At 41.1% G+C, this 23,560-nt stretch overlaps 1 protein-coding gene across 1 annotated transcript in view; it reads left to right on the top strand.

The window, feature by feature from the left end:
- ST8SIA5 (ST8 alpha-N-acetyl-neuraminide alpha-2,8-sialyltransferase 5) overlaps positions 1–20,282 on the top strand; it is a 41,133-nt gene extending 20,851 nt beyond the window's left edge. The window contains exons 2-7 of the mRNA XM_009573622.1: positions 5,510–5,602; positions 8,072–8,158; positions 11,310–11,454; positions 13,717–13,829; positions 18,534–18,626; positions 19,601–20,282. Of these exons, the coding sequence (XP_009571917.1) occupies positions 5,510–5,602; positions 8,072–8,158; positions 11,310–11,454; positions 13,717–13,829; positions 18,534–18,626; positions 19,601–20,069 (1,000 nt within the window). The 3' untranslated portion in view covers positions 20,070–20,282. The remainder of the gene's footprint in view (positions 1–5,509; positions 5,603–8,071; positions 8,159–11,309; positions 11,455–13,716; positions 13,830–18,533; positions 18,627–19,600) is intronic.
- Positions 20,283–23,560: the final 3,278 nt, after the last annotated feature.

Raw genomic sequence — 23,560 nt, 5'->3', positions numbered from 1 at the left:
TGTTGTCCCCAAGGAGGAGGTAGTCAAATAGTTTCACCAGCCCGTATAGGAGAAGACTATTGCTTCTCCAGCCTCCTCCTTCGTGCCCACAGCACCTTCTCTCTCAGTTCAGTCTTTCAAGCACCACCCTGGTGTGAACAAGTCAACACAGGCTCTCAAACAACAGAAATAACACATGCAGCAATGTGATTTTTTGTGCCACAGCCCTAGCGAAGTGTAAATTAATCTAAGGGCATCAAACATTTCTGCTTCACTTGCCAATTCTCAGAGCAGGGGGATCTCATTTAACATCAGTATGTCCACAGGTGTTTTCTTTTGCAAGGTATAGTGAGAAAGGTCATTATGATTTCCATCAACTCCAGTGGCTGCTCTTGTTCTTGGTGGGAATTGTGTAGTCTAGGCAGCATCTATGAGAGCAGAGCCCAAGGTCCCTGTTCCTGCCTGCCACGGACTTACCTGTCAATCAGCCTCTACATCAGCTTCTTCATCTGCCAAATGGGGATCGTGCCTTCCAAACGGGGTCAAAGTAATCTTAAGAGAATATGCCATGTGGCATGGTAGGATGCACTCTTTGAGGGAAAAAGATCACTGTATTGATGTCGGGCCCTTAAACCTTGTGACCAAATCTTGTAGTTTTTGATGTTGTTGCATAGAAATGTTAATAGAAAGCGAAGGCTAGCAGGATTTGGTGGCTCACTCACAATGGACTTTGATGAAGTCAACACCTAGTTTGGATGAATTTTCCAGAGCCCCTATAGCCATGATATGTTCCACCTTAGCAGTATTTTTGCTACATGGGTTTGAAGATCCCATGTGGGATCTTCACACATTCCATGCTGGCCCTGCCAGACGAATGTGAGTCCCTGCACGCCTTGAGGAGTGTGCTCTGGCAAACTTGCGAGGTTCCTGAGTAGGGAAGGTGAATCTAGACCCAAGGCTGGCTGTGGATCTGCCCATACTGATGAGTGCAGGCACTGCTAATTGGACAGTTCTCTTAATAAGTATTTAGTAGAAGCCTGCAGGGCTTGGTTCATTTATTCTCATTTCTTAGTCACTGGATAATGTATATTTTTGGAAAGATCTTTGTTTTTCCTGCAGGGTAGGTGGAATCCTTCCTGCGATACTCTGCTCTCTTGCAGCGTAAGTGCTGCAGCCTCACTGCAAACAGTGCAGAGCCGGCACCGCAGGGACGAGCAAAATGGGAAGGCGGCTTGTGCAGGAGAAAATGGTCTTGTTTAAAAGATGCCTGACAATTACACTCAATTATATTTTAAAACCTTTGTTCAATATATCAGATTAATGAGTGCCTCAATCCAAGTCACTTGAAGGCAGGATTGAAGTCTCAGGCTTTTTAATTCACATAGCATGATCAAGAAAAGCTTACTTTTGATCAAAGTAGGAACAGCCCAACTGCAGATGATCAAAGACGTAAGAGTAGCTGGGGTACTGGGAAACCAAATCTGTCTCTCACTAGCGAGCTCAGTAGGCTACTCAGCTGGAAGTGAGGTTACAATGGGAGACATGAAGGTTAGAAAAGAAGAAAGTCTCAGTCAAAAATGGAAAATTACAGAGTGAATAGCATCTCATTTCTGGGCATCCAGTACTGAGAGCCATAAAAAAGAGTCCTCTCCGAGCTCTTGCAGCTTGTGTGGTGTTCAGATACAGGATTTGATCCTGGAAAAATGTAGTAGAATTGAAAGCTACAATTGACCTGAATGGACATAGAGCAGTGAGTCATGTGTGGTGCCTGGTACCCTGGGAAAACGCAATCCTATGTGCAACTGTGCTGTTTGTTGTGATTCGGTTGTAATTGTGTTCCCTATTGTAAAGAATCATGAATTCTTGTGTTGGTTTTCCCGTAGACTTGTGACCTTTGAGGGATAAGTTATTTAGATTTCAGCAGGGGAAGCGAAGGCAATGCAGGGAGAGGACATTCTGGCAGTGACATATCAACTGTGGTTTATGGATATAAAACATGACTGTCATTTTTGTAAAGCTGAAACACAGCCCTTTTCCGTAGCAAAAGGAGCAGCATAGTCAGGTTTGTCACTTGTCACTAATCAAGAGCATAAATCAAACTAAACTGCACTACACCCTTGCTTCTTAGCTGGATATCAGACTGAGGAAGATGATGGGGAGGACAGTTTCCATTTGTGCTAATTAAGCTTTCTGACAGGCAGATGTATCTTTGTTCACAGGGAACTACATGGTTTAGAGTGGGAGTTAATAGGCAGAAGCAGCACTCGGAGCCCGGGGGGTGGGTGAGACTGATGCTTCCTCTGGGAGAGTGCGGGGGGCTGGTCTCCAAACACTCCCAGCAGGACCAGACCCTGCCAAGCGGAGGAGCTGGGTTTAAAGGACAACCGCAGGGCTTGAGGGAACCCGTGTTCCTTGTGCTAGAGCCCGGTGTTGTGCAAAAGCTGTATTCTGGGAAAGTACAACGTGAAGCACTTCTGCGGGGAGAGGTTGGCCAGTGCTCCAGGGAGCTGCCTCTGCTAATTTGCCTCGGTGTCTGTAGCAGGAGCGGGATTGCTGTGAAGCAAATAAATAGCATGAACACTCCTGGGAGAAAGAGAGGAAACTTTTTTTTTTTTTTTTAGTTTATTGATCAGATACTGTGTTGCAAATTCCTTAATGCTGTTGTAGCATCATTAATGCTTGCAACCTAAGTGCTGCAGCATCAGTAGCATTAACACTAAGGAGGCTTAGTGTCTGGCTGTTTGCTTCCGATGTGGTTCAGAGCTTATGAATGACAGCCCACATGATGATTATTCAGTGGCTCAGGCACACTGAGTTAGTTTCAATCGAGCTCACCCCACGGCCAGTAGCATCTTCTCCCCACTCACTGCAGGAGTGACACTGCCGTCAGTGTCCCCTGCCTTTGCCGCAGGAGGCACGTGTCCCATCGGCAGTAAGTCATCCAGCCTGTTTCACGGGTCCTCCCTCTGCACTTCCACAAGGTACCAAATGGTGAATTTGACACTCCCAAACTGGAACTCTGCTGGAAAAGCTGGAGTTATTGTGAGAGTTAGAGACTTGCAGGACACTCCTGTACTTTTTGAAGCTGTAGGCTAATGGAATAACTCTCCTATAAATGCAATGCTGCCTCACGGATTTCCTTTCAGATCCAGAAGCCGTTTATTTTTTACCTAATCCTTTCCTCCTTACTCTTCTGCCTCTTTCATTTTTTATTTCTGTTTTTCGTTTGTGGATTGGGTAAACAGGGAATGATCAAAGGGAATCTCTGGGACTCAGGAAATTTCATCTGTTTCATAAAATGACATCTTTGTCTCCAGTGCCATGGGCTGAAGCCAGCTTTTCCCTGCTGCAGCATTCCCACATGATAGCATGTGCTGTTTGACATCTGAGCTGCAGTTCTCTAACTTAGCAGCAGAGCCAGAAGTTCATAGAAAAGATAAAAATACATGTTAATCTAGATTTTTGACATTCTTATCTGTCCTGAGGCATATACAAGGTACAGAAATGCAGTGTTAGGTGAAAGGTGAGGATGAGGCTGTTAGCCGTCGTTATCCCCCTTACACCCAAAGAGGTAGGAGTGGTGTGTAACGTGCTGAGTGTTGCGTGGGGATGTTTACCTGCTTCTAGCTATTGTGTAGAACATGCACATTCAGGGTCCCAGTCTTGTCTGACTCAAAGAACTAAAGTAAAGAATGGATACTGCAAAATACAGTAAGAAAAATGGGTATTGCAGGAGGATGAGAAAGTTGTCTGGACTGGTAGCCAGAGGGGACTCCTTCACTCCTGTAAAATTCTGTGACCAGCAAGAAGTCCTATGGTGTTGGCTTCACAGAGAGAAATTTCAGTTTAGTTTTGGAAATTTATCTGGAGTACATCCACACAGGGCTTTGGCCTGGTGCAACCAGGTGAGCTCTTAATCCAATTTCAGTTGGAGCAGCTTTCAAAATACACAAGTTGCTCAGCTCCAGTTCAACAAGCCAAGCACGCAGGAGATGTGCCAATGCAATGGATTTCAGCTGCTCTTTGGTAAAGGCTGAATGTCCAGGTGAACAATTGAGTTAGAACGAGAGCCCAAGCCTTTTGGTGAGAGACCAGATGAAGGTTCATGTTACAAGAACTTCATCTCCCTTCTGGAGGCTGAGGAAGTCTTTTCCCAGATTTGTCACTGATTATGGAGTGCTTTAAATATATAATTTCCTCTACAAAACTCATAAAAATGTATTTGTTGCCTTGAAGACAATGCAAACACATTTCCAAATATTCACATTTTTTAAAGATTGCTGAGCTATTTTTTTTTTCTAACACTAATCAGTTTACTTCTTTATTAGGAATTCATGATGTTCTCCTGCCACCTTCTAGGCATGGCCTTCTTCCTTTCAGTCTCAAGGTTTGTGCCTCTCACTGGATGACAGAAATGATTGGTTTGGGATTTGGCAAAGCTGAGGTGGTGAAAACCTCAGGAAGAGGTGAAGGAGACACATCCTAAAGCAGCATTTGACAGGATAGAAACGTTCCCAGTTGGTAGCAGATTGCTTTGGGAAGGTCTTGGGCTTTTTCCAGTCGTATACTATAGTCCCTTTCTCCCTTCTATAGGTTCCTCTCTTCCCTGCTTTATCAAATTGATTTCTGGATGTACTTACAAGGCAAAATTCAGAAGCTGTTTGGTTTTAGATGCTTCTGGCCTTTGGAGGCCATGTTGGAGATACCTGGAGGTGTTGTTTTCTGGACACACTCCCTTCCTACAGTTCCCCTGGGAGGTGTGAACGCTTAGCACTTCTCCAGAACAGATAAATTTTGGATCCCCCAAAATTTTGATATTAACTATAAACATGAACTGCTAAGGAAACTAACAAGGCTTTCCTACTTAAGGATTATATATTCAGACCTGAACAGACATTCAGGTCAAACATGAATTTTGATGGTATTTTAAAATGACACAAACCCAAAATACTACATTTCCAATGATGGTTTAAACAAAGCTCTTCTAGGAATCTTGTCTTTTTCTTTCATATTGAAAATTCAAAAGATAGTTTGGAGTTACAGCCTCATGAATTCTGAGATTTTAAAGGATCCATCAAAATAACTTGCTCTAGCCTATTCCTCCAGGTCATCTCCAGCACTTTGTTTTCCACCTAAAAGCAAAATTTAAGGAACTGATTTTTAAACTCTGAGCATATTCAGATGCCCAAAGGATGGGAACAGTGTTCCTTAAGTGATCACTGCTTTTTCCTGACTTTCAGTGGCAGCTGCTATGTGCTGACTGCTGGAAAAGGTAGCTGGTCCTTGCTGGTGCCTACAAGATAGATGAACTCTTGTAAAGATGGACAAACTGGACATGGGTGGCTGTTCTACAATCAGCAATGACATCTGTGTTTTCCTTCGAAGTAATAACCTGCGTATGGGCCAGACAGTGTAGTCTCAAGTTAGGCAGAAGTCATAAATGACAACTTTAAGCAAATTTCCGTTGATGTGTAAAACAAGTATTCCAGTCTAAGGCTTATTTATAATCTTTTTTCTTGTCCTTCTTCAGGTATTTTGAGTTTTATGAAGGGCCTTTGGAATACAACTCTACAAAATGCCTGGAATTACGGCAGGACATCATTGAAGTGAAGGTTTTGTCTATGTAAGTATGAATGAATGTTTGCTAGAAAGTTACTTCTTAGGCTGGATGAAAATGATAACTTCCAGTAAGATTGTCAAAGATGCAAGGCTTAAGAGCTCCCATCAACATGGATCTCATCAGGGATTCCTGAGGTTGTCTTATATGTGCAAGCAGTCACATTTGAATTTGACCTGAGGTCCATTTGAAAAAACTGGAGGCATTTCACATACATTGAGGCATTTTGATCAGGCCCAATATCACTGTTTAGAATGAAATACAGTGTAATATTATTTATAATATTATATTCCAGGTCCTCTACTGAGGGTAATTGAAGAGTAAGAACAGCCAGACTGACTCATAGCAAGTGTCCATCTATCCTAAGGCTCTGTCATTGACAGTGGCCAGCAGTGAAGGCTAAGAAATGAAGGAAAAAGGTTAGCCCTTCCTGATAACACATACTGGCATGGGGTTTTGCTGGGTGGTAGGTGGTGACTAGACTACGGTAGTCAGAGTGGACAATAGACCTCTCTGTTAATTTGTTTAGATCTTTTCTGAGTCTGTTTGTATTTTTGACCTCCACAATTTCCTGCAGCAGTGAGTTTCACAAGTTAATAACACTCACTAAGAAGTAGGAAAATGAGATTCTGAGAAATAATAAAAGATCTGTATTTTGGCTTTTGTGGTCCTATATTTATGTCAGAAAACTAATGAGTTAAATGAGATGCATCCATGAAGCCATAGAGATGGAATCAGGCAAAAAAGTGAGGTTGCCAGTGGAGCTCATGGGACAGAGCAAAGCAGGGTATTTTTGTGTTGCCCTTTAGCATTTTCAGCATTGCACTGAATTTAGGTGCTTAGATTATGCCTAGTCCCTTACCATATCTAAACCCAGTGGTTTAGTAATCTTACCAACAATCCACAAGGCTTATTAAGGTCTGCAAATTGCACAGAGAATCTCAATTGAAAGTGCAGCTATACAAGTGCATAGCGTTAAGCAATCAGGACTACAGCAAATACAATTTGTTGCTCCAGGTCTGCATGAATTTTGAGCGTGTCTCCCTCACTGACTGTGCACAGAAAAATGTAGGTTATGTCCTTGCCTTCTGTATTTTGTACTGGATGAAGGATATGCGAGTAACAACTTTGCACTGCTTGCTGACTTGCAGTGCTTAAAAATAAAAAGAAGGGGTGAGAATGTGACACTTGTGCCAATGTTCTGCTGAAGATGGGGAGTTTTGAATAGGTTTTCTGCATATGTATCAGATGGTACAGAGTATTACTCATTTCTTTTCATCTTAGTCAATGGCACATAGAAGGTAGTGGACTCCTGCTCAGCTGGATAGAGTTTGCCTTACTTTTACGATAGATGCCATTTGACATTAAGCTCTTTTACTATGCCGGGTTTTTCTGATGTGCTTGCTTCTAATGTGCTACATTTCCTAAGTAAATCAGCCCTTACGGTAATGGAAGATTTCCAAGTTAATGTGCTCTGGTGGGCTACAGAAAGTACAATATGACCTAGTTCCTTCCTGTAGCTTCCACAGCCTGGAAAATCCCAAGTTCTACTCACTTTAAATATGTAATTATCTCAAAAGTCTTTGCTTTATTCAAACATTCAAAGCCCTCAAGCCTGAAGAGAACTCATTAAGACCTATCAGACTTGAAGAAATCTCAGACTTCAAAATTTCCCAGCCAGGTTATGACATTGCTCCCTAGCTCTAGATATTTGCAAGGCCTTCGTTATCTCTGTTGTCCAAATACAGAACAATATGTATGAACTCTAAGGTAGAAGTGGTTGGAATGATATCACCAAAAATGTGTCATCCTGTATCAGCCTAGTGGAAGTAGGGGTATCATTTTTTGATATAACTAGAAGTATATTTATTAACAGAGAGGGAGGGAGAGATCCTTACGTAAAGAATTTTTCATGTCCTCTTACCATCACAGATGCTTATCCTGACACGTGTGCTATTGCAGTTTATAAAATGGATTTACCAACAGTTGTGTAGGATCTCACGGATTAAGATAACCTCACCCAAATATAATGGTAGTTGGCCAAATTATCTGAAGTATCCTCTTTTCCAATACCCCCTCTGCTGTGCCCTTATGCTAGGTGCAACTTTTTCCCCCAAAGCCGCTGTAGTTACCAGACACTCATTAGCTTCCCAGCAGACTGTGGACAGACTTTGGTACAGGTAGATCCTTCTTGCTTGATATTGCAATTTTTATCCTGAAGAAATGGAGAATGCCTATCAGGAAATGGAAATCAGTCCCAAACATCCGAAGAGCTCCATCAGTACCTGTGTATATATGGCTTAGAGTTGCTATGTCTGCGCAGAAAAAGAAATAAAAATGATAAATTTGGCACTGGATAGACTGACTGGTTTGCCCTATCAAAAGCCTGCTGCATGGTACCCTGGCTGCAGCTGGTTTAAGAAATAAAGCCCTTGTAAAAAAGTGATTTTTATTTTCTTTCCTTTTATCTTTTAGGGTGAAACAAACTGAATTGTTTGACAGATGGAAGAGCCTACAGATGTGCAAATGGGAGATGAATGTCACAGAAGCTAACTTATTCAAGTAAGAATGGTCCACATTAATGAGTCTGAGTAAGGTTTACTTTAGTTTGAGTTTAGCTTCCTGTAGAGAGAACAAACTTTCATACGGATAGCAAGAGTAAGCACTATAACACTGTTACTGTTGGAGTACCATCCTTTTGAATAAATATGGACTTTTTTCTACTTTAAAAAAGTCAACAGCAAGAGTGAAAGAGAGCTCTTCTGGCATGTGGGACAGTCTTCCCAGGAAAGGAAGGGAATGTGGTATGAAAAAGTCTTTTCCAGGTATGATTCAGGCAGACATGAGAATGAAGCCAAGACTTAATGGCTGCACCTAATACATCAACCTAGCTCTCTGTGTAAAATGGTAATATCATTGGTGACACTGCAAACTTGGCCTACAAAATACTCAAACTGGATTTTTTCTGTGGTGTATTAGGTACGGCCAGACCTTGTTTATCAATTCCTTTTTTTTAATGGCTTCTCAGCTGTTACTCCCTGACTGTCTAGATATTTTTTCTGGTCTTCGGAGACCTCTGCAGTTTGTTTCTGTGGTACTCTGTCTTTCTTCATGTGAATTCCTCTTCGCTGAAGGTCCTCCATCGTCCTTTCAAGATACAACTTTTGAAATTGGTCTTGTCAAGGCAATAGTCGGATGAAGCCAAAAAAATATTTGAATGTTGTAGATTGGTATATTCAAGGGCCATATTTGAGTAGGTCTAGAGAAACCACATTATTTCAGAGTAAGTGGAATATAGTCTGGTTAAGTCTGTAAGTCACTGGCATGATTCAGAGCTGTTGCTTAGAATAAGGCCGCACAACTTTCTCCCAAATTCTCTTGCATGATTCCAGGAAATAGCTGTCACAAGTTAATGAGAGAGTGTGAAAATGCATGTGCTGAGTTAGTCATTAACATCTTTAAAAATAACTAATTATTAGTCCCAGACTCATTGCAGTTTTTACATGAGCGCTACACGTAAGTTTTTTTAGAGTTTTTTTAGTATATTTTTTTCTGGAAATTACTTGATGGGCAATTATCAGAGCCCATTTTGAAGACAAGAGCCGTTCAGGATTAGAGCCTACTATCTTAAAGACTGCTTGGAGTAAGAGAACTAATGATTGTGCCCAGAGTGCAAGGAGCACATTGAAGTATGGAGGCCAGCCCAGAGGTGGGAGCAATGAGAAAGGACTATCTAAAGACCATCAGGAAGACCAGCACTCTCTCTCAGGCCACCAATACCAGCACATTAAGCAAAGAACCCCTCTCCATCCTAGACAGTGCATTGAGCAAAAGAAGAGATGAAAGGCTCCTGTCACTGGCTATACCTCCCTGACTGATATATCACTGCTTAAGAAACTTCCACTGGCACCTAGATGTAACCTAACCTTTGTTAGGTGGTTCCAGGAACAATAATCGTGCTAGTGATATAAAAAAAAGAAGTTCAAAGTCTGTTTCATTTTTGTCTTATGGGACAGAGACTTCAGTGTGTGAATGTGGGGAAACTGTAGTCCCTTAAAAGCAAACCAAAGTCTCTGAGTTTGGAGGTAGACTAGTAGGAGGCTAAAAGGTGGTGGTCTAACAACACTGAGTTGTGGGCTTTGCCAGTTCTGGACCATCAGGTGAGATGAGGAGAATCCAGCAAAAGTTAAAGGGCAGCTACTTAAGCAGCAGGAAAGGAGGAAACACAAAAATCACACTAGCTTTTTTATCTGGAGACTAAGGAAAACAATTTTCTTGACAGTCTTCCTCCATCAGATATCAGACATTTACATTAAGGAACGTGCCTCTGGAAAACCTGTTGGACATTAGATTAAAGAACAACATCTCTCTCAGTTCCTTAATGCAGAACTAATGGATAGTTTTTTCATATCTCAAATATCACAATTCAATCTCACTACCTGCTTGTAATTATTTAATGATTTAATTATTAGAAATTATTAATTGACTTATTCAGTCTTAATTGCTACCTTGATCTGATCATCATATTGTGTCATTCTGCATGAGTCAAGTATATAATAGTAATTGGACATCACTGAAATGTTTGCATAATTCTGTATTTGCTTTCTGGTGCTTGTAATAAAGCCCATAAAGAAGATTGGCTTATTCTTCCAACTCATAATGAGGCCACATACCCAAGAGGCAAGGTATTTAATCTAGGTTATTTAAGAACCATTTGGCTTTGTCGTCATGTTTGTGCATTTGCCATGACATGTATTTTTCATTAAAGATATAAAATGCATTGACTGAGAAACAAACTGGCTCTGGAGTAAGAAGGGCTTTCAGTTCCACCAGTAAAAGGAGAAAATCATTCAGGGAAAGATGGGAGCTAAGAGATGGACTCCTATTTGGAAAGCTGCTTTTCCTATTTAAATTTCTTATGAAACTTATGGTAAGGGGATAAGAGCTGAATGTTTTTTCTCTCATGCCGTGAATCCCATTTTTGAATTTCAAAACTCTTCTTGTTTGCATTGGAATACCTGCCATTTTGTCCCAGTGACAAAGAAAGTTTTGGCCATTTGTCTGAGATTTTGGAGTTGTAGCCATGACCAGTCTGTCTGACACTCATCTGTTGGGGCTACATCATCTTCCTGATGTGCATATGCAAGGTCAAAGGCAAAACTAGGAGCTTTAAAAGTTTTTTTTGTAATCAAAGTGTGCTGTGCTCCACAGTAATCTGGTAAGTGAGGTGGTGTCTTCAGGTATTGCTGTGTTTAAATCCCTGCCCTGCCAAGCTTCCACATCCCCAGATGAATACTTTAACCCCTGCATTTCCTGCCCAGTGATGAGTAAAAAATTTACAAAAAGTGGAAGACCTCTAAAGCAGAGAGGGACTAATTCATTAGGATGGTTTCCGCAGGATATTGGGGGCAGAAACTCAGCTTTGGGGTGTGGAGCAGGGCAGAATTTGCATATATATTTCCTGCGGCCTAGGAGAGACAGGTACAGGGATCTCATTTCTTCTGTTTGTTTTTTTTTTTTTTTGCCATAAATTCCTCAATCAAGGAAAATTTCACTGAATCTGAAATTTTCTAAAAAAAAATTCAGCAAACATCCATTTTACCCCTCCTACAGCTAAAAAGTTTCTTTTTGTTGAAAAATGCCTTGTTAGGAGTAGTAGTAATTGCAAATCCTAAAGCACCTTGATCTTATTTCTCTCTTCTTCATTTTGCAGGTCTACTTTGTCGAGGTGTTGCAATGCCCCTGCCTTTCTCTTCACCACCCAGAAAAATACTCCCTTGGGAACTAAACTGAAATATGAAGTGGACACTAGTGGAATCTTCCATATCAACCAAGAAATCTTCAAAATGTTTCCAAAGGTGCGTCATGCCTCTGTCCATTTGCAGAATCAACTTCATTCTACTTGCTGCATTAGATGCTATCTGATAGCCAAGCAGTTGGCTGTTTAACATTTCTACAAACTTCATTGCATATACTTTGAAATATTTTTTTTTTATATGATATTTTAGCTGATTATCCTATTTTCTAGTGGTTATCTGCTCTGGTGTGCAATATATATATGTTTTCCTGCAGAATATTATTGGTGTAGCAACAAAGTAGCTAATGAAATAACTGAATAAAAGAGGCACTTACTGATCAGAACTTTTTAAAAGTACAATACTCACATACAATAAATCCAACGTTTGGGGTACGTCTGCTTATTTAGGGGCATGATTATTTTATAATTCATATTAACAATGACTAACTATTTTTACACTTATTTCTGTTTGCAGCTTATTTGTGAAAAGGCTGCACAATTTTTAAATATATTCATCATAATGATTATTCAAAACCTTTTCAGCAAATAATCTTTGACCTGAGGGTCATTCGCAGTAATAACCAGTGGGCAATTCCCATTGCACATAGTGACTGATATGCAGAAATGGGCTTATGTGACTACTAATTTATCATGGGGCACACCTCATGAATTTGAAAAGGCGTATTTGGAGGGGATAACTGAAATTTATCCCTTTCAGAAAGTCAGAAAAATATTCAAGTTAAGTACTTAGATTTGTGTCATTAATGTTGTCCTTCGGGGTCTAACCACTTTTAATCCTTTTGCTTTCTGAGCACTACTAAGAGGTAGGGTAGTGCTGTTATCTAAATGTGCACATGGGGAACTGGGGCAGAGCCGGGGAAAGGCTCAGATCCAGGAAAGCACGTTGGCATCTGGAGACGTGCAAAGAATGGGTACATCTAAGTCCAGGAGTATTATCCTCAAAAAACCCTGCCCGACTGCGCAGATGAATGCATGAAAGACTAGACGCCTACGCTTTTGCTAGGAGTGTCCTATAGCTGCTGTTGTATTTATCCAGGTATGCCTTTAGGATGCTTTGCGGGCTCTATCCCATGCCGAAGTGCCTTTGGGATTTACTGGGCGCACCTGTGTGGCCAAAGCCATCCTCCACCTAGGAGCAGGGCTGCAGCATGGCAAATGTAGGAGATAAAGGACTGAAAGCACGGGAGCAAGACTCTAAGGGCAAAAGCCTTGTGCTGAGTATGGAGACCTGGCTTCTGATCTCCCTTTCAGGACTGCGGTGGCATTTTGTTTTAAGAAATCACTGGATAATGCACAGACAATTCTATAATGCCTCTCTGTTAGACAGCTGCTGCTTTTCTCAAACAGGTGTAATTGCATGCCCTTTTGCCTCATGGCTTATGAATGCTATGGAAAGATCCTGGGAATAATCACCTAGAAATGTCATGCCACTATCGCACCTCTCTGTAGTTTGCTGTATGAAATTATTGATAAAATATGTATGTACCAAAACGAGCGCTCTCATGCTTATATAAGCACATCTCTACATATTCATAAGGTGTAGAGCGGCTCAGTTCTGTGTCACTTCTCACCCTAATGGCCCAGTTCTGTTCTCGGAGATGTGATTTTCACTCTCTCCTGCTTCGGCAGCAGCTGCATGTCTGCATATAAAGACAGAATTTTGCCTGAAGATTGCAGAAAGATGTGTCCTACACGAGTCCAAAAAGGTTCCTGACCAAAGGCTCTAGGCACTCCTGTTAGTACAAGTGCTAATTAATAATCTTTAATGCTATTAGTACAATTAGTGGTAGCAAACACTAAAATTTGGGCTAGGTTCTGATAAATAGCTGTAATGTGCTGTCTGATTTAGAGAGACTTCCTGGGCTTTACTAGTTGCTCCCGGACTATGTGTGCAGACTTCTAAAAGCAGGACATCAGAGCCTGAAGAGCGAGCAGTTTGCAGGCAGCTCAGAAGACAACATCTGCGCTTCACTAATTTTATGGTTCATGCCCCATGTGGAAATCAGAAGGGAAAGCAAGTTTCTAAAATGACTTCTCCTATTATTAAGTTTGGACAAACCCAGGTTATTGGTTTTTTGTCTCTGAGTTAGTTGTCCATAGCATCTCTAACTGCACAGAAAACATTCCCATCCATTTATGTACACCATGGGAATACTGCAGGCCAAAACCAGTGTCAACTTCCTATGATTAGTGCATCTGCAGCAAGATGCAGCTGCACAAAAAAAAGGAAAAAGTAAAAAAAAGAGACTTGTTGCCTCCATGTTGCGGGATATTTAACTGTTTCCTTGCTGTGATGTTGCAGGATATGCCGTACCACCGCTCCCAGTTTAAGAAATGTGCGGTGGTTGGGAACGGAGGAATTCTGAAGAACAGCAGATGTGGCCGGGAAATTGACAGCGCAGACTTCGTGTTTCGGTAATCACCACAGCACCGTTTTTCTTTTTGGCTGTTTTAATGACAAATAAAGGATTATAAAGCTATTCTCTCTCACATGGAAACATGGGATTTGCCAAACTGGAGATATCAAGCCTGCTTCTTGCACAAAAAATGATGTTTCATAAAAACCACCTCACTGTATAATATTTATTTAAAAATTATGCTTTGAGGAATTACCCCTTCCTAACTCCATGTGGTTAATCATTGACTTACTGACAAAGTTTGATGTCCTCATTCAGGATATCCCCTGTTACTCAGGTTGTGGATTTATCCTTCCACGGACATTAGCCCAGGAGCAGTGTCTTGTGAATGTGGCCATGATCTTCTGGGGCAGTTCTGAACCTGAAGTACAACCTCGGTCATGTGACAAGCAGCTTGGCCAGATGTTAATAGCTCTATGCTGTGCAGCTCATGTGCCTCGGAGGTGTGTTTCTGAAGTGGTGCAGAGCTCAAGTGCTGGATAATACGAGTTACACTGATCGGTACTGTAGACTCCAGGGTGTGCAGAGATACCTGAATAACTTTGAAGGTTGAGTGTCTTCATATTGTGCTCCCCACCATATGTGGAGTTATCCAGGTTTTGCACAGACTGGAATGTCCTGCGACTTGCATCCCTGGGTAACGGAGTTTAGCAGCACTTTCATCATCCTTAATACATATGGGAAAGATTTTTTTATTATTGTATTGGGTTTGTGTGGCAAGGTTTTGGTAGCAGGGGGGCTACAGGGGTGGCTTCTGTGAGAAGCTGCTAGAAGCTTCACCTGTGTCTGATAGAGCCAATGCCAGCCAGCTCCAAGACGGATCCAGCGCTGGCCAAGGCCAAGCCCATCAGTGGTGGTGGGAGCGCGTCTGGGATAACATATTTAAGAAGGGGAAAAAGTTGCTGCACAACAGCAACTGCAGCTGGAGAGAGGAATGAGAATATGCGAGAGAAACAACTCTGCAGTCACCAAGGTCAGTGAAGAAGGAGGGGGAGGAGGTGCTCCAGGTGCCAGAGAAGAGATTCACCTGCAGCCCATGGTGGTTAATGGTGGAGCAGATATCCACCTGCAGCCCGTAGAGGATCCCACTCTGGAGCAGGGGGATGCCTGAAGGAGGCTGTGACCCTGTGGGAAGCCTGTGCTGCAGCAGGCTCCTGGCAGGACCTGTGGCCCCATGGAGAGAGGAGCCCATGCTGGAGCAGGTTTGCTGGCAGGACTTGTGACACCCCGGGGGACCCACGCCGGAGCAGTCCGTTCCTGAAGTATTGCACCCTGTGGAAGGGACCCACGCTGGAGCAGTTCGTGAAGAACTGCAGCCTGTGGGAAGGACTCGCGCTGGAGAAGTTTGTGGAGGATTGTCTCCTGTGGGAGGGACCCCATGCTGGAGCAGGGGAAGAGTGTGAGGAGTCCTCCCCCTGAGGAGGAAGAGCAGCAGAGACAATGTGTGATGAACTGACCGCAACCCCCATTCCCTGTCCCCCTGCGCCGCTCAGGGGGAGGAGGTAGAGAATTTGGGAGTGAAGTTGAGCCTGGGAAGAAGAGAGGAGTGGGGGGAAGGTGTTTTAGGATTTAGTTTTTATTTCTCATTATTCTACTCTGATTTGGTTGGTAACAAATTAAATTAATTTTCCCCAAGTCGAGTCTGTTTTGCCCGTGATGCTAATTGCTGAGTGATCTCCCTGTCCTTATGTTGCCCACGAGCCTTTCGTCATATTTTCTCTCCCCTGTCCAGCTTAGAAGGGGGAGTGATAGAGTGGCTTTGGTGGGCATCTGGCGTCCAGCCAGGGTCAATGCACCACAATTATTCATATGCATGACTAATCCCTCTCTAAATCCTGTTAAGCTCTTTTCCCAGGTCATGGCATATGACAGCTAGCTCAGAGATTCATGACATGTTCTGAGGAAAGAAAAATCTTTTTAGTTCTGTTGGCCTATTTTCTGATCTTAGGTACGTTCCTGTCAGTTTAGAATAACTGTGCATAAATCAATTAATTTCTCTGATTGAATAACAGCAAAAATTAGGTCAGATTTTGGCTCATTGCATTCTTAATTTAATTTGGCATCAAATGAGAAATAAAATTTTACCAGTCCTACCTTTGCTATTGATTATATTCAGACCCCTTGTGTCTGCCTCTTATGCCTGTTTTATAGAAAACTATTGCCTTATTTTAATCTGTGAAACAGTCCAGGCTTCTTAACATAGTTTGCTTCTTAAAAGCCTACTGTAACCTTTTGGCATCAAATGAGAAATAAAATTTTACCAGTCCTACCTTTGCTATTGATTATATTCAGACCCCTTGTGTCTGCCTCTTATGCCTGTTTTATAGAAAACTATTGCCTTATTTTAATCTGTGAAACAGTCCAGGCTTCACATAGTTTGCTTCTTAAAAGCCTGCTGTAACCTATATACATTAAATAGTTATTGTAGATTCCCTTCTATTGTGCTGGATCACAGGTACCAGTATGGTTGAAATGAAAGGTACATGTTACACATGGAGGTGACAAACTGTTGAATGGAAGTGGAAATATGGGCAGCAAATGTCATCATTTATGTATAAGAACTTTTAGTGGAGGTCCCTCTTTACCACTGTTGGTCTTTCTTGAACTGTACCACAACTGCATAAAAAGAGCAGATCATATCAATACAGAACTTAGAAGTTGCTTTTGGTACCAGTAATTAAGTAGAGGCTTGAGTAGGACTGAAATATGAATAAGTACATCCGTACTTGTGCAAAAAAATCCCTGGTTCACCACCTCCAAAACGTGTGGGACCAGCATTGTGCACAAAGACATGCTAGTGTTTAAGAGCTTAAGGTCTGCTGACATCAATTTTAAAGTAAAGCTTGTGTTTAAGGTCAGGTCTGAACACATGGACTTTCCAGTCTGACACCAGTTCATCAAACTGCCGGGAAGCACCATCTTGGTCACCAACAAAACAATTCTTTAAAATATTTCAAAAACTGCCTATGGAGCACTGCTAACATTCAGTGATACCTTCAGGACACCTGGGAAAATCTTTTATTGTCAGGAAGCTTGTGGCCAGCAGGATGCAACCAAGATTTTTCTATGAAATAAATTCTGATAGCAATTAATTATATTACAATAGCATATATAAAATACACACACATGAACTGCACTTACTAGTTGTTATTGTCTATCTCCATCTACTGGCCGAAGTGGAGATCTGTGATGAAACATTGGGTGCATTTATAGATGGGACTACTCTCTTTGCAGTGATGGATTTTTGGAGTCCTATGACAAAACTACAGCTTATGCAGATTGTATCGTTTTTATAAGGAATTATCACTTTCAACAAATTCGTTCTTTCTTAATCCTGGTGGGAGTTTACTGTTTGAAAATATTGAAGCTGAATATTTGAAAACCTTTTTCAAATATAATGTAATGAGCACAGTGCCCAGTGCTAGGTGGAACTGAGGATGCTAGAGGACTTCAGAAGGACGTTGCATGACCTAGTAGCGAAAAGTGCTCGAAATAACATTGCCTATGAGAAGGATGAGGTGGCTAAAAAAAATTCTCTGACCTGATAAAGAGGGACTCTTTGGGAGGTAGATGTGAACCTCCTGAGTCTGAGAAGGACTTTGAAGGATTTTTGTGCGTTCCTCTGCTCCCTCACTTGCCCTTTCCCTGTGACTGAGAAATTATGATGGCAGCTGAACTGTAGTATTGTGAAAACACTGAGCATCACTTACCCTAAAGACCTTAACAGTTTTCTCCTTTTCAGCCCTGATCTTCAAAAATATGGAGATGTTTGGGAATTAGGCACAGCAAAATTTTTGAGATGTGGGGATCTTAACAGTGATGGCTTTTATTGTGGCTTGTAGATCACTTCAAAAAGTTTTCAAAGTGTTAGCAAATATCAAATAGCTTAAACCGACTGTAAAACCAGTTGCAAGGTCACTTATGTTGCCTCTTATAACACATGCTGAAGCTTTTTTTTAGCTGGGTTTCCTATGGAAGTGAAGCTTGTGTGTATGTGTGTGTGTTTCAGTAACTTCAGCATCTCTTAAGGGATGCTCTAAATTTTTTGCGATGATGAATCTAGGTCAAGGCCAAGGTGAGTGGAGGCTGGGCAAAGTCAAGGTTTGCAAATCTTCACAAGTTTGCTCCTAATAGCTTTGACATCCTCTGGTGAATCTGTAGAGTCAGAATTGGGAAAAGGAAGGGAAACAGATAGTTTTAGATTAATTAGGACTGGACTGATTTGTCTCTTGTGGAGCATTTCCCCTAAATTCTCTTGGGTATAAAAGAAAGCATGTTAAAGGCAATGTTATAGATATAGTTTATCTATTAATTATTGAATACAGCTCAGCTGTTGCTGAGGAAGTCTTTGATTTTATAGGCTGATTGTCCTTGGGGCTTCATCCCATTTCTCGTTCTAAACTGCCAAAGTAAATAGCTGAACTGCTATTAAGGAAGCAAAATAAATGAGCATTGGCTACACCTGCAAAAAGGGGTCATCTCTCACAGACTTGGGGAAGAAGAGAGGTCTCTTCTTACAGCCCCTAAGAACTTGTTACTTTAATGCACAGTTTGGGCATCAACATGTTTTGATACAATTTTAAATTCTCAATCTGTTTCTAGATTTGTTGCTTGGAAGAAATGCTTAAATCAATTCTACTTTCTAGTCCTGAAAAGGTGCAAGGAATTTTTTAACTTTCTTACTAATTTCTTTCCTTTATAGATGCAATTTGCCTCCTATATCTGAGAAATACTTCACGGACGTTGGGGTAAAGACGGATGTCGTGACTGTCAATCCCAGTATAATTACTGAGAGGTCATTTCTGGTTTTTGTATTTTCATCTCTATTGCTTTTCCAAATCTACTTTTCACTTAATTCTAACTGTTACAGAGAATTTTTTCCCAATATTACTTTAAACGGACACTATGAATCATACATTTAATTCTGAATTGAAGTTATTCAGTATATGGAATCAGTTACAACTTATAGAAGTGTGTTAAACACTTAGACCTGCACATTAGTGATAGAAAGTGGGAAGCTGATGAGCTAGAATTATAACAGCAGAGCCATCCTTCCCCTGGAAGTCCTGTACCGTGCTGGCAAGCCCCAGGCAAATGTATTGGAAACATTAGGGTGGAAGCAACTGATTCCCACCCTAAATGCTTAAATAAAGTAGCACAAATTGTCATAAGTTTTTTTAAAAATGCCAGTTAATCTTTGTAACCAGGAGTGACTTTAATTTTAAATTTGTTAATACTTTAATGCCACCTTGCTGACAGGTTTGGGACCATGGGGCTAATTCCTGCTTTCCTTTCTTGCTGGGGGAATGTGTTTCTTTTCTCGAGCAACAAAAAATCATTTGCTTGCATTGTGGATTTCTTTTAAATGTTATTAAAATGTCATTTTAGAAATGTTTTTGCTCTGCTTTGGTATTTGCCACTTTTTATACGGTTCTGCACTGCATAGTGCACTATACATCTAACCAAACCTTAGGAAAATTACATACTTCTCATAATAAAATGAGAAGTGAGACATGATCAGAAATGTCTACAAAGTTTGTCCACTGTTTAATGAATGTATTGCCAAAAAAGGAGAGAAAATTTTTTTATCTCCTGCATTTTTGCCCTACATTTCATATTGACACTTTAGCTACAAATATAAATATATTCCCCTTTCAATTATGTCTGTATCAGAAATGTTTCAGTAAAAGCCCATTGAGGTTTCTTGTCTGCTGGGTCCAGACGGAGTCCGCACTGGTCTGACCATCACTCGCATCCTTTTCCCTTTAGATTTCATAAGCTGGAAAAATGGAGGAAACCCTTCTACAACGTGCTCCAGGTCTACGAGAACGCTTCCGTGCTTCTGCCAGCTTTCTACAACACTCGCAACACGGACGTCTCAATCCGGGTCAAATACGTCCTGGATGATTTTGAATCTCAGCAAGCTGTTTATTACTTTCATCCCCAGTATCTCATCAACGTCTCACGCTACTGGCTCGGCCAAGGGGTGCGGGCCAAGCGGATTAGCACTGGACTGATCCTGGTGACTGCTGCCCTGGAGCTCTGCGAAGAGGTCCACCTTTTTGGCTTTTGGGCCTTCCCCATGAACCCCTCAGGGATTTTTATAACTCACCACTACTATGACAATGTGAAACCTCGCCCTGGTTTTCATGCTATGCCCTCAGAAATCTTCAACTTCCTCCACATGCACAGCAAGGGGATCCTGCGGGTTCATACAGGGACCTGTAGCTGCTGTTGACAGGGACACTTCTTCCTCTGACACAAAAGTGTAACAGGAACTCGATGCCTGTGTGTGGTGTAGGAGGTTTTATTACACCCTGAGATAATGCAATAATTGTTTGATATAAATTTCCTCAAGGCATTGCATCCCATAAGATCGAGGACACCAGCATCTTTCCTGCTAGCAGAGTTGGGTCCGTAACAGTGTGGGAGAAGCAAAACTCCTCTGTCCCAGGGTATACACTGCCCTGGAAAGCAAGTCAGATAAGAAGCACATTTCCAATAGGTTTAGGGATAAACAGAGCACATTAATATATTTATCATTTCACTATGAATAAAAGCACCAAAATTTGAGGAAAAGCAGTGGTGGAGAATTTCAGCAGAGACTGTATGACTTTTCATAGGTTTCTGAGTCGAGTACCTTGGGCATTGCCAGATTTTATTGAAAGCACTGTTCTCTGGCATTTGGGTTTTTGAAAATACTCTTTAGCATTATAGTTTTAAGGGAAGTATATAATTTGAGGTCTTTGTTCTGTAATGTCACAAAGTATAATATATTTATCATTTCACTATGAATAAAAGCACCAAAATTTGAGGAAAAGCAGTGGTGGAGAATTTCAGCAGAGACTGTATGACTTTTCATAGGTTTCTGAGTCGAGTACCTTGGGCATTGCCAGATTTTATTGAAAGCACTGTTCTCTGGCATTTGGGTTTTTGAAAATACTCTTTAGCATTATAGTTTTAAGGGGAAGTATATAATTTGAGGTCTTTGTTCTGTACAAATACTGTACAAAGTATTGGTGACAATAGCAGATAGATGTGATAGGAATAAACAAGATCACTTTAGGAAATTTTTCAGCCAGGATAGAAGAGAATGTTAAACTCCCATTCACAGCAACAGGTAACTGTGTTGATCATGGTGTGCAATTGTTTTAGAGCTTCTTTCTTCTTCCTTCTTGTGTCTTACATTTCTGGTCTCCTCTGCTGATCATGTTTTCTTTCTCATAGTCTGTAATGCTTTCCTTCTAGCTAATGCATGAGCAGTGTGCGTACTTCCTCCTGCAGTGACCATCCCAGCTTCAGATTGGAGTCCTCATTGAAGAAACATGCTCCTTCACACTTCTGCAAGCTTTTCTCGGGCTGAATAGCAAGGAGATTGCATAGTTATATTTTCTGAGTTGATGTTTTGGTTGAAATATCACAGCATAAGATAGAAAAGGGCATTTTTGTTTTGATTTTTATTAAAGACTTCGTAAGAGTATCTGAATGTTGATTCACTGTTGTGCAGGTCGAGTTAAATACTGTCAGGTATCTGTGATAAGTACTGGCAGGAAATGAAGTTAAAATACAGTGAAGATACTTTGTGGCTTGGATTATGATGCTTATTTTAAAATTATGCACCTTAAGATGTCAGATGTCTTAACATGGCATTTTTGTGTGTTGAGAATGTTATTAGGATAGTAAAAGGGCTGGTGTATTCTTTAAAAAGTTACCAATGTAACTCTGTCAGTTATGCCAAGCTTAATTTTTCACGATACAGTTAAATTGGCAAAATCCTGATCCAGAAAAGATGCCACATATTGCTGGAGTTTATTTTGGCTGCTGAACTGTGGTGTAGTAGGCTGCTGGTATAGGCCCTTTCATACTGGTATGACTGCGTACACAGGAGGGTGAGGTTTGCCGTTTCAGCTGTGCTGGCATAGTTAAATGAACAGAGTTTCCTCGTATATGTTCTTAGTCTGAAGCACCTGGGCTGTTGTCCAGTGCCTTGTCTTGTCTTACTTAGGTTACACGATATTTGATCAAGGATTTGGAGTTTAAAGTGCTAGTTTTATATGAGGGATACTGGTTTTTTTTTGGGGGGGGGAGAGGGTTTAAATCCAAATCTGGACTTGGATTTTAATTTTGTAATGCATGAATGCACGAAGCTTCTTTTAAAAGCTTCTGTGCTATGCTGAGAGCTGTGAAAGTTGCTCACGCTTCAGATAAAATGGTCAAAAAGGAAGTGAAGCACGATGGTCACCATTTCAAAAGTCCCTACTGACCAGCAGTGACCTGGACAGTATGTGAGAGTGTATTTCCTTAACTTTACACTAGACTCCAGAGGTCTGATTACTTTAAAAGCAACCCATATCCTTGATAAAGGTGTCAGAGCTCACTTGGGAAATACCAGCCAGGGGTAGGTGAAGGACCTGTGCTTAAGCTTTATATATCTGTGGTGTTGTGCTTTTGGTCTTAGAGTTATACCGTGTGTTAGTGAGCACCACCTCGTATCGGCTAGCTGTGAAATATGCAGCACACTAAGAATGAACTTGTAGATGAAATGGTTTCCTTGATTTAATATGCAAAAGAGATCTTTGTCTTTGCTGTGTTTTGTAAATTTATGTGCAAAGGGCTTTGATAATGAAGTGCTGTAATGAAAGTGCTATTTAGAGAGCAATGTGACCCTGTGGGTTGGCCATCTTGCTGTGCATTAAGCTTTATGATAACAGTAATGACGCTGAAGCTGCTACCTAGAGCCCTTACTCCTTATTCTGACCAAGTATGGGACTAGTAGTGACTTCAGTATTGCTTTGCTGCTGCTGCTTTGCTAAGATTACCTTCTTTAGTAAGGGATTTTTCTTTACTATCATGATTGAAGTGAACAAAAGCAACCAAAAGGAGTCTGATACGTTGCGAAAGATACTTCAAAAAAGATGGGAAAGCACTTGAGAAGCATCCATATGTTGGAAAGAAATGGTGCAAATCCCTCTTTTTAGTTGCAAAAATCCTTTTGGACTTTTTGGACAGACAAAAGGATAAGCAAAACTGTAATTACAGTTAACCTGTAGTTACAGGGTCACAGACATTTCCTTTCCTTTGTTTGCTTCATGTAAATGAGCAATGTAAATTCACCTAGGCTATACTGTAATAAGTGCAGTTTTACTGTGTTTAGATTTTGATCAGTTATAAATCTATAGCTACTATATTTTTTTAATTATTTTAAAATGTGTGTGCAGGATACTTGCACATATAATGCACCAAAGGCCCAATCTTGCCACATTTATTTGAAAAGAGCTCCCATTCAAGTGGATGGGTGTTTTATTTGTGTAGAGACCACAGAAACAGGCCCAGACATGTCTGTGAAGGTGTACATAGGTGTATAGTTAGATAGAAGAAGTGATTTGCAAGCCAGAAAGATACTTAAAGAAATATATACAAAATAGTCCTTGAGATGAAATGCATGTGGCAGCGTGTTTACTTTCTGATTCATTTTTGAGGTGTTGCTCAAAAAATGATTGAAAAATGACGATGTTTGTCAGAAATGCCATATGCAGAAGTTTTCAGATATTTTTTGGCTTCCTTACCTTGCACTGGGCACTGGAAAATCAGGTTCCTGCTGCCGTACTGCAGCATCAGTGGGGCCGGGTGGAAACGGCATGGTGGCAGCTTGCAGGAGCAGGGTCTGAGGATGGACTTTACCTGCTGCTCTGTTCTCCGTGGGTAGCAAATAAATACTGCTCAGGAGAT

This window comes from Fulmarus glacialis, unplaced genomic scaffold (genome assembly GCF_000690835.1).
Source record: "Fulmarus glacialis isolate BGI_N327 unplaced genomic scaffold, ASM69083v1 scaffold7480, whole genome shotgun sequence".
In the NCBI taxonomy this organism is placed as follows: Eukaryota; Metazoa; Chordata; class Aves; order Procellariiformes; family Procellariidae; genus Fulmarus; species Fulmarus glacialis.
The sequence above is the reverse complement of the archived record's forward strand: the minus strand, read 5'-3'. Positions and strand labels throughout refer to the sequence as shown.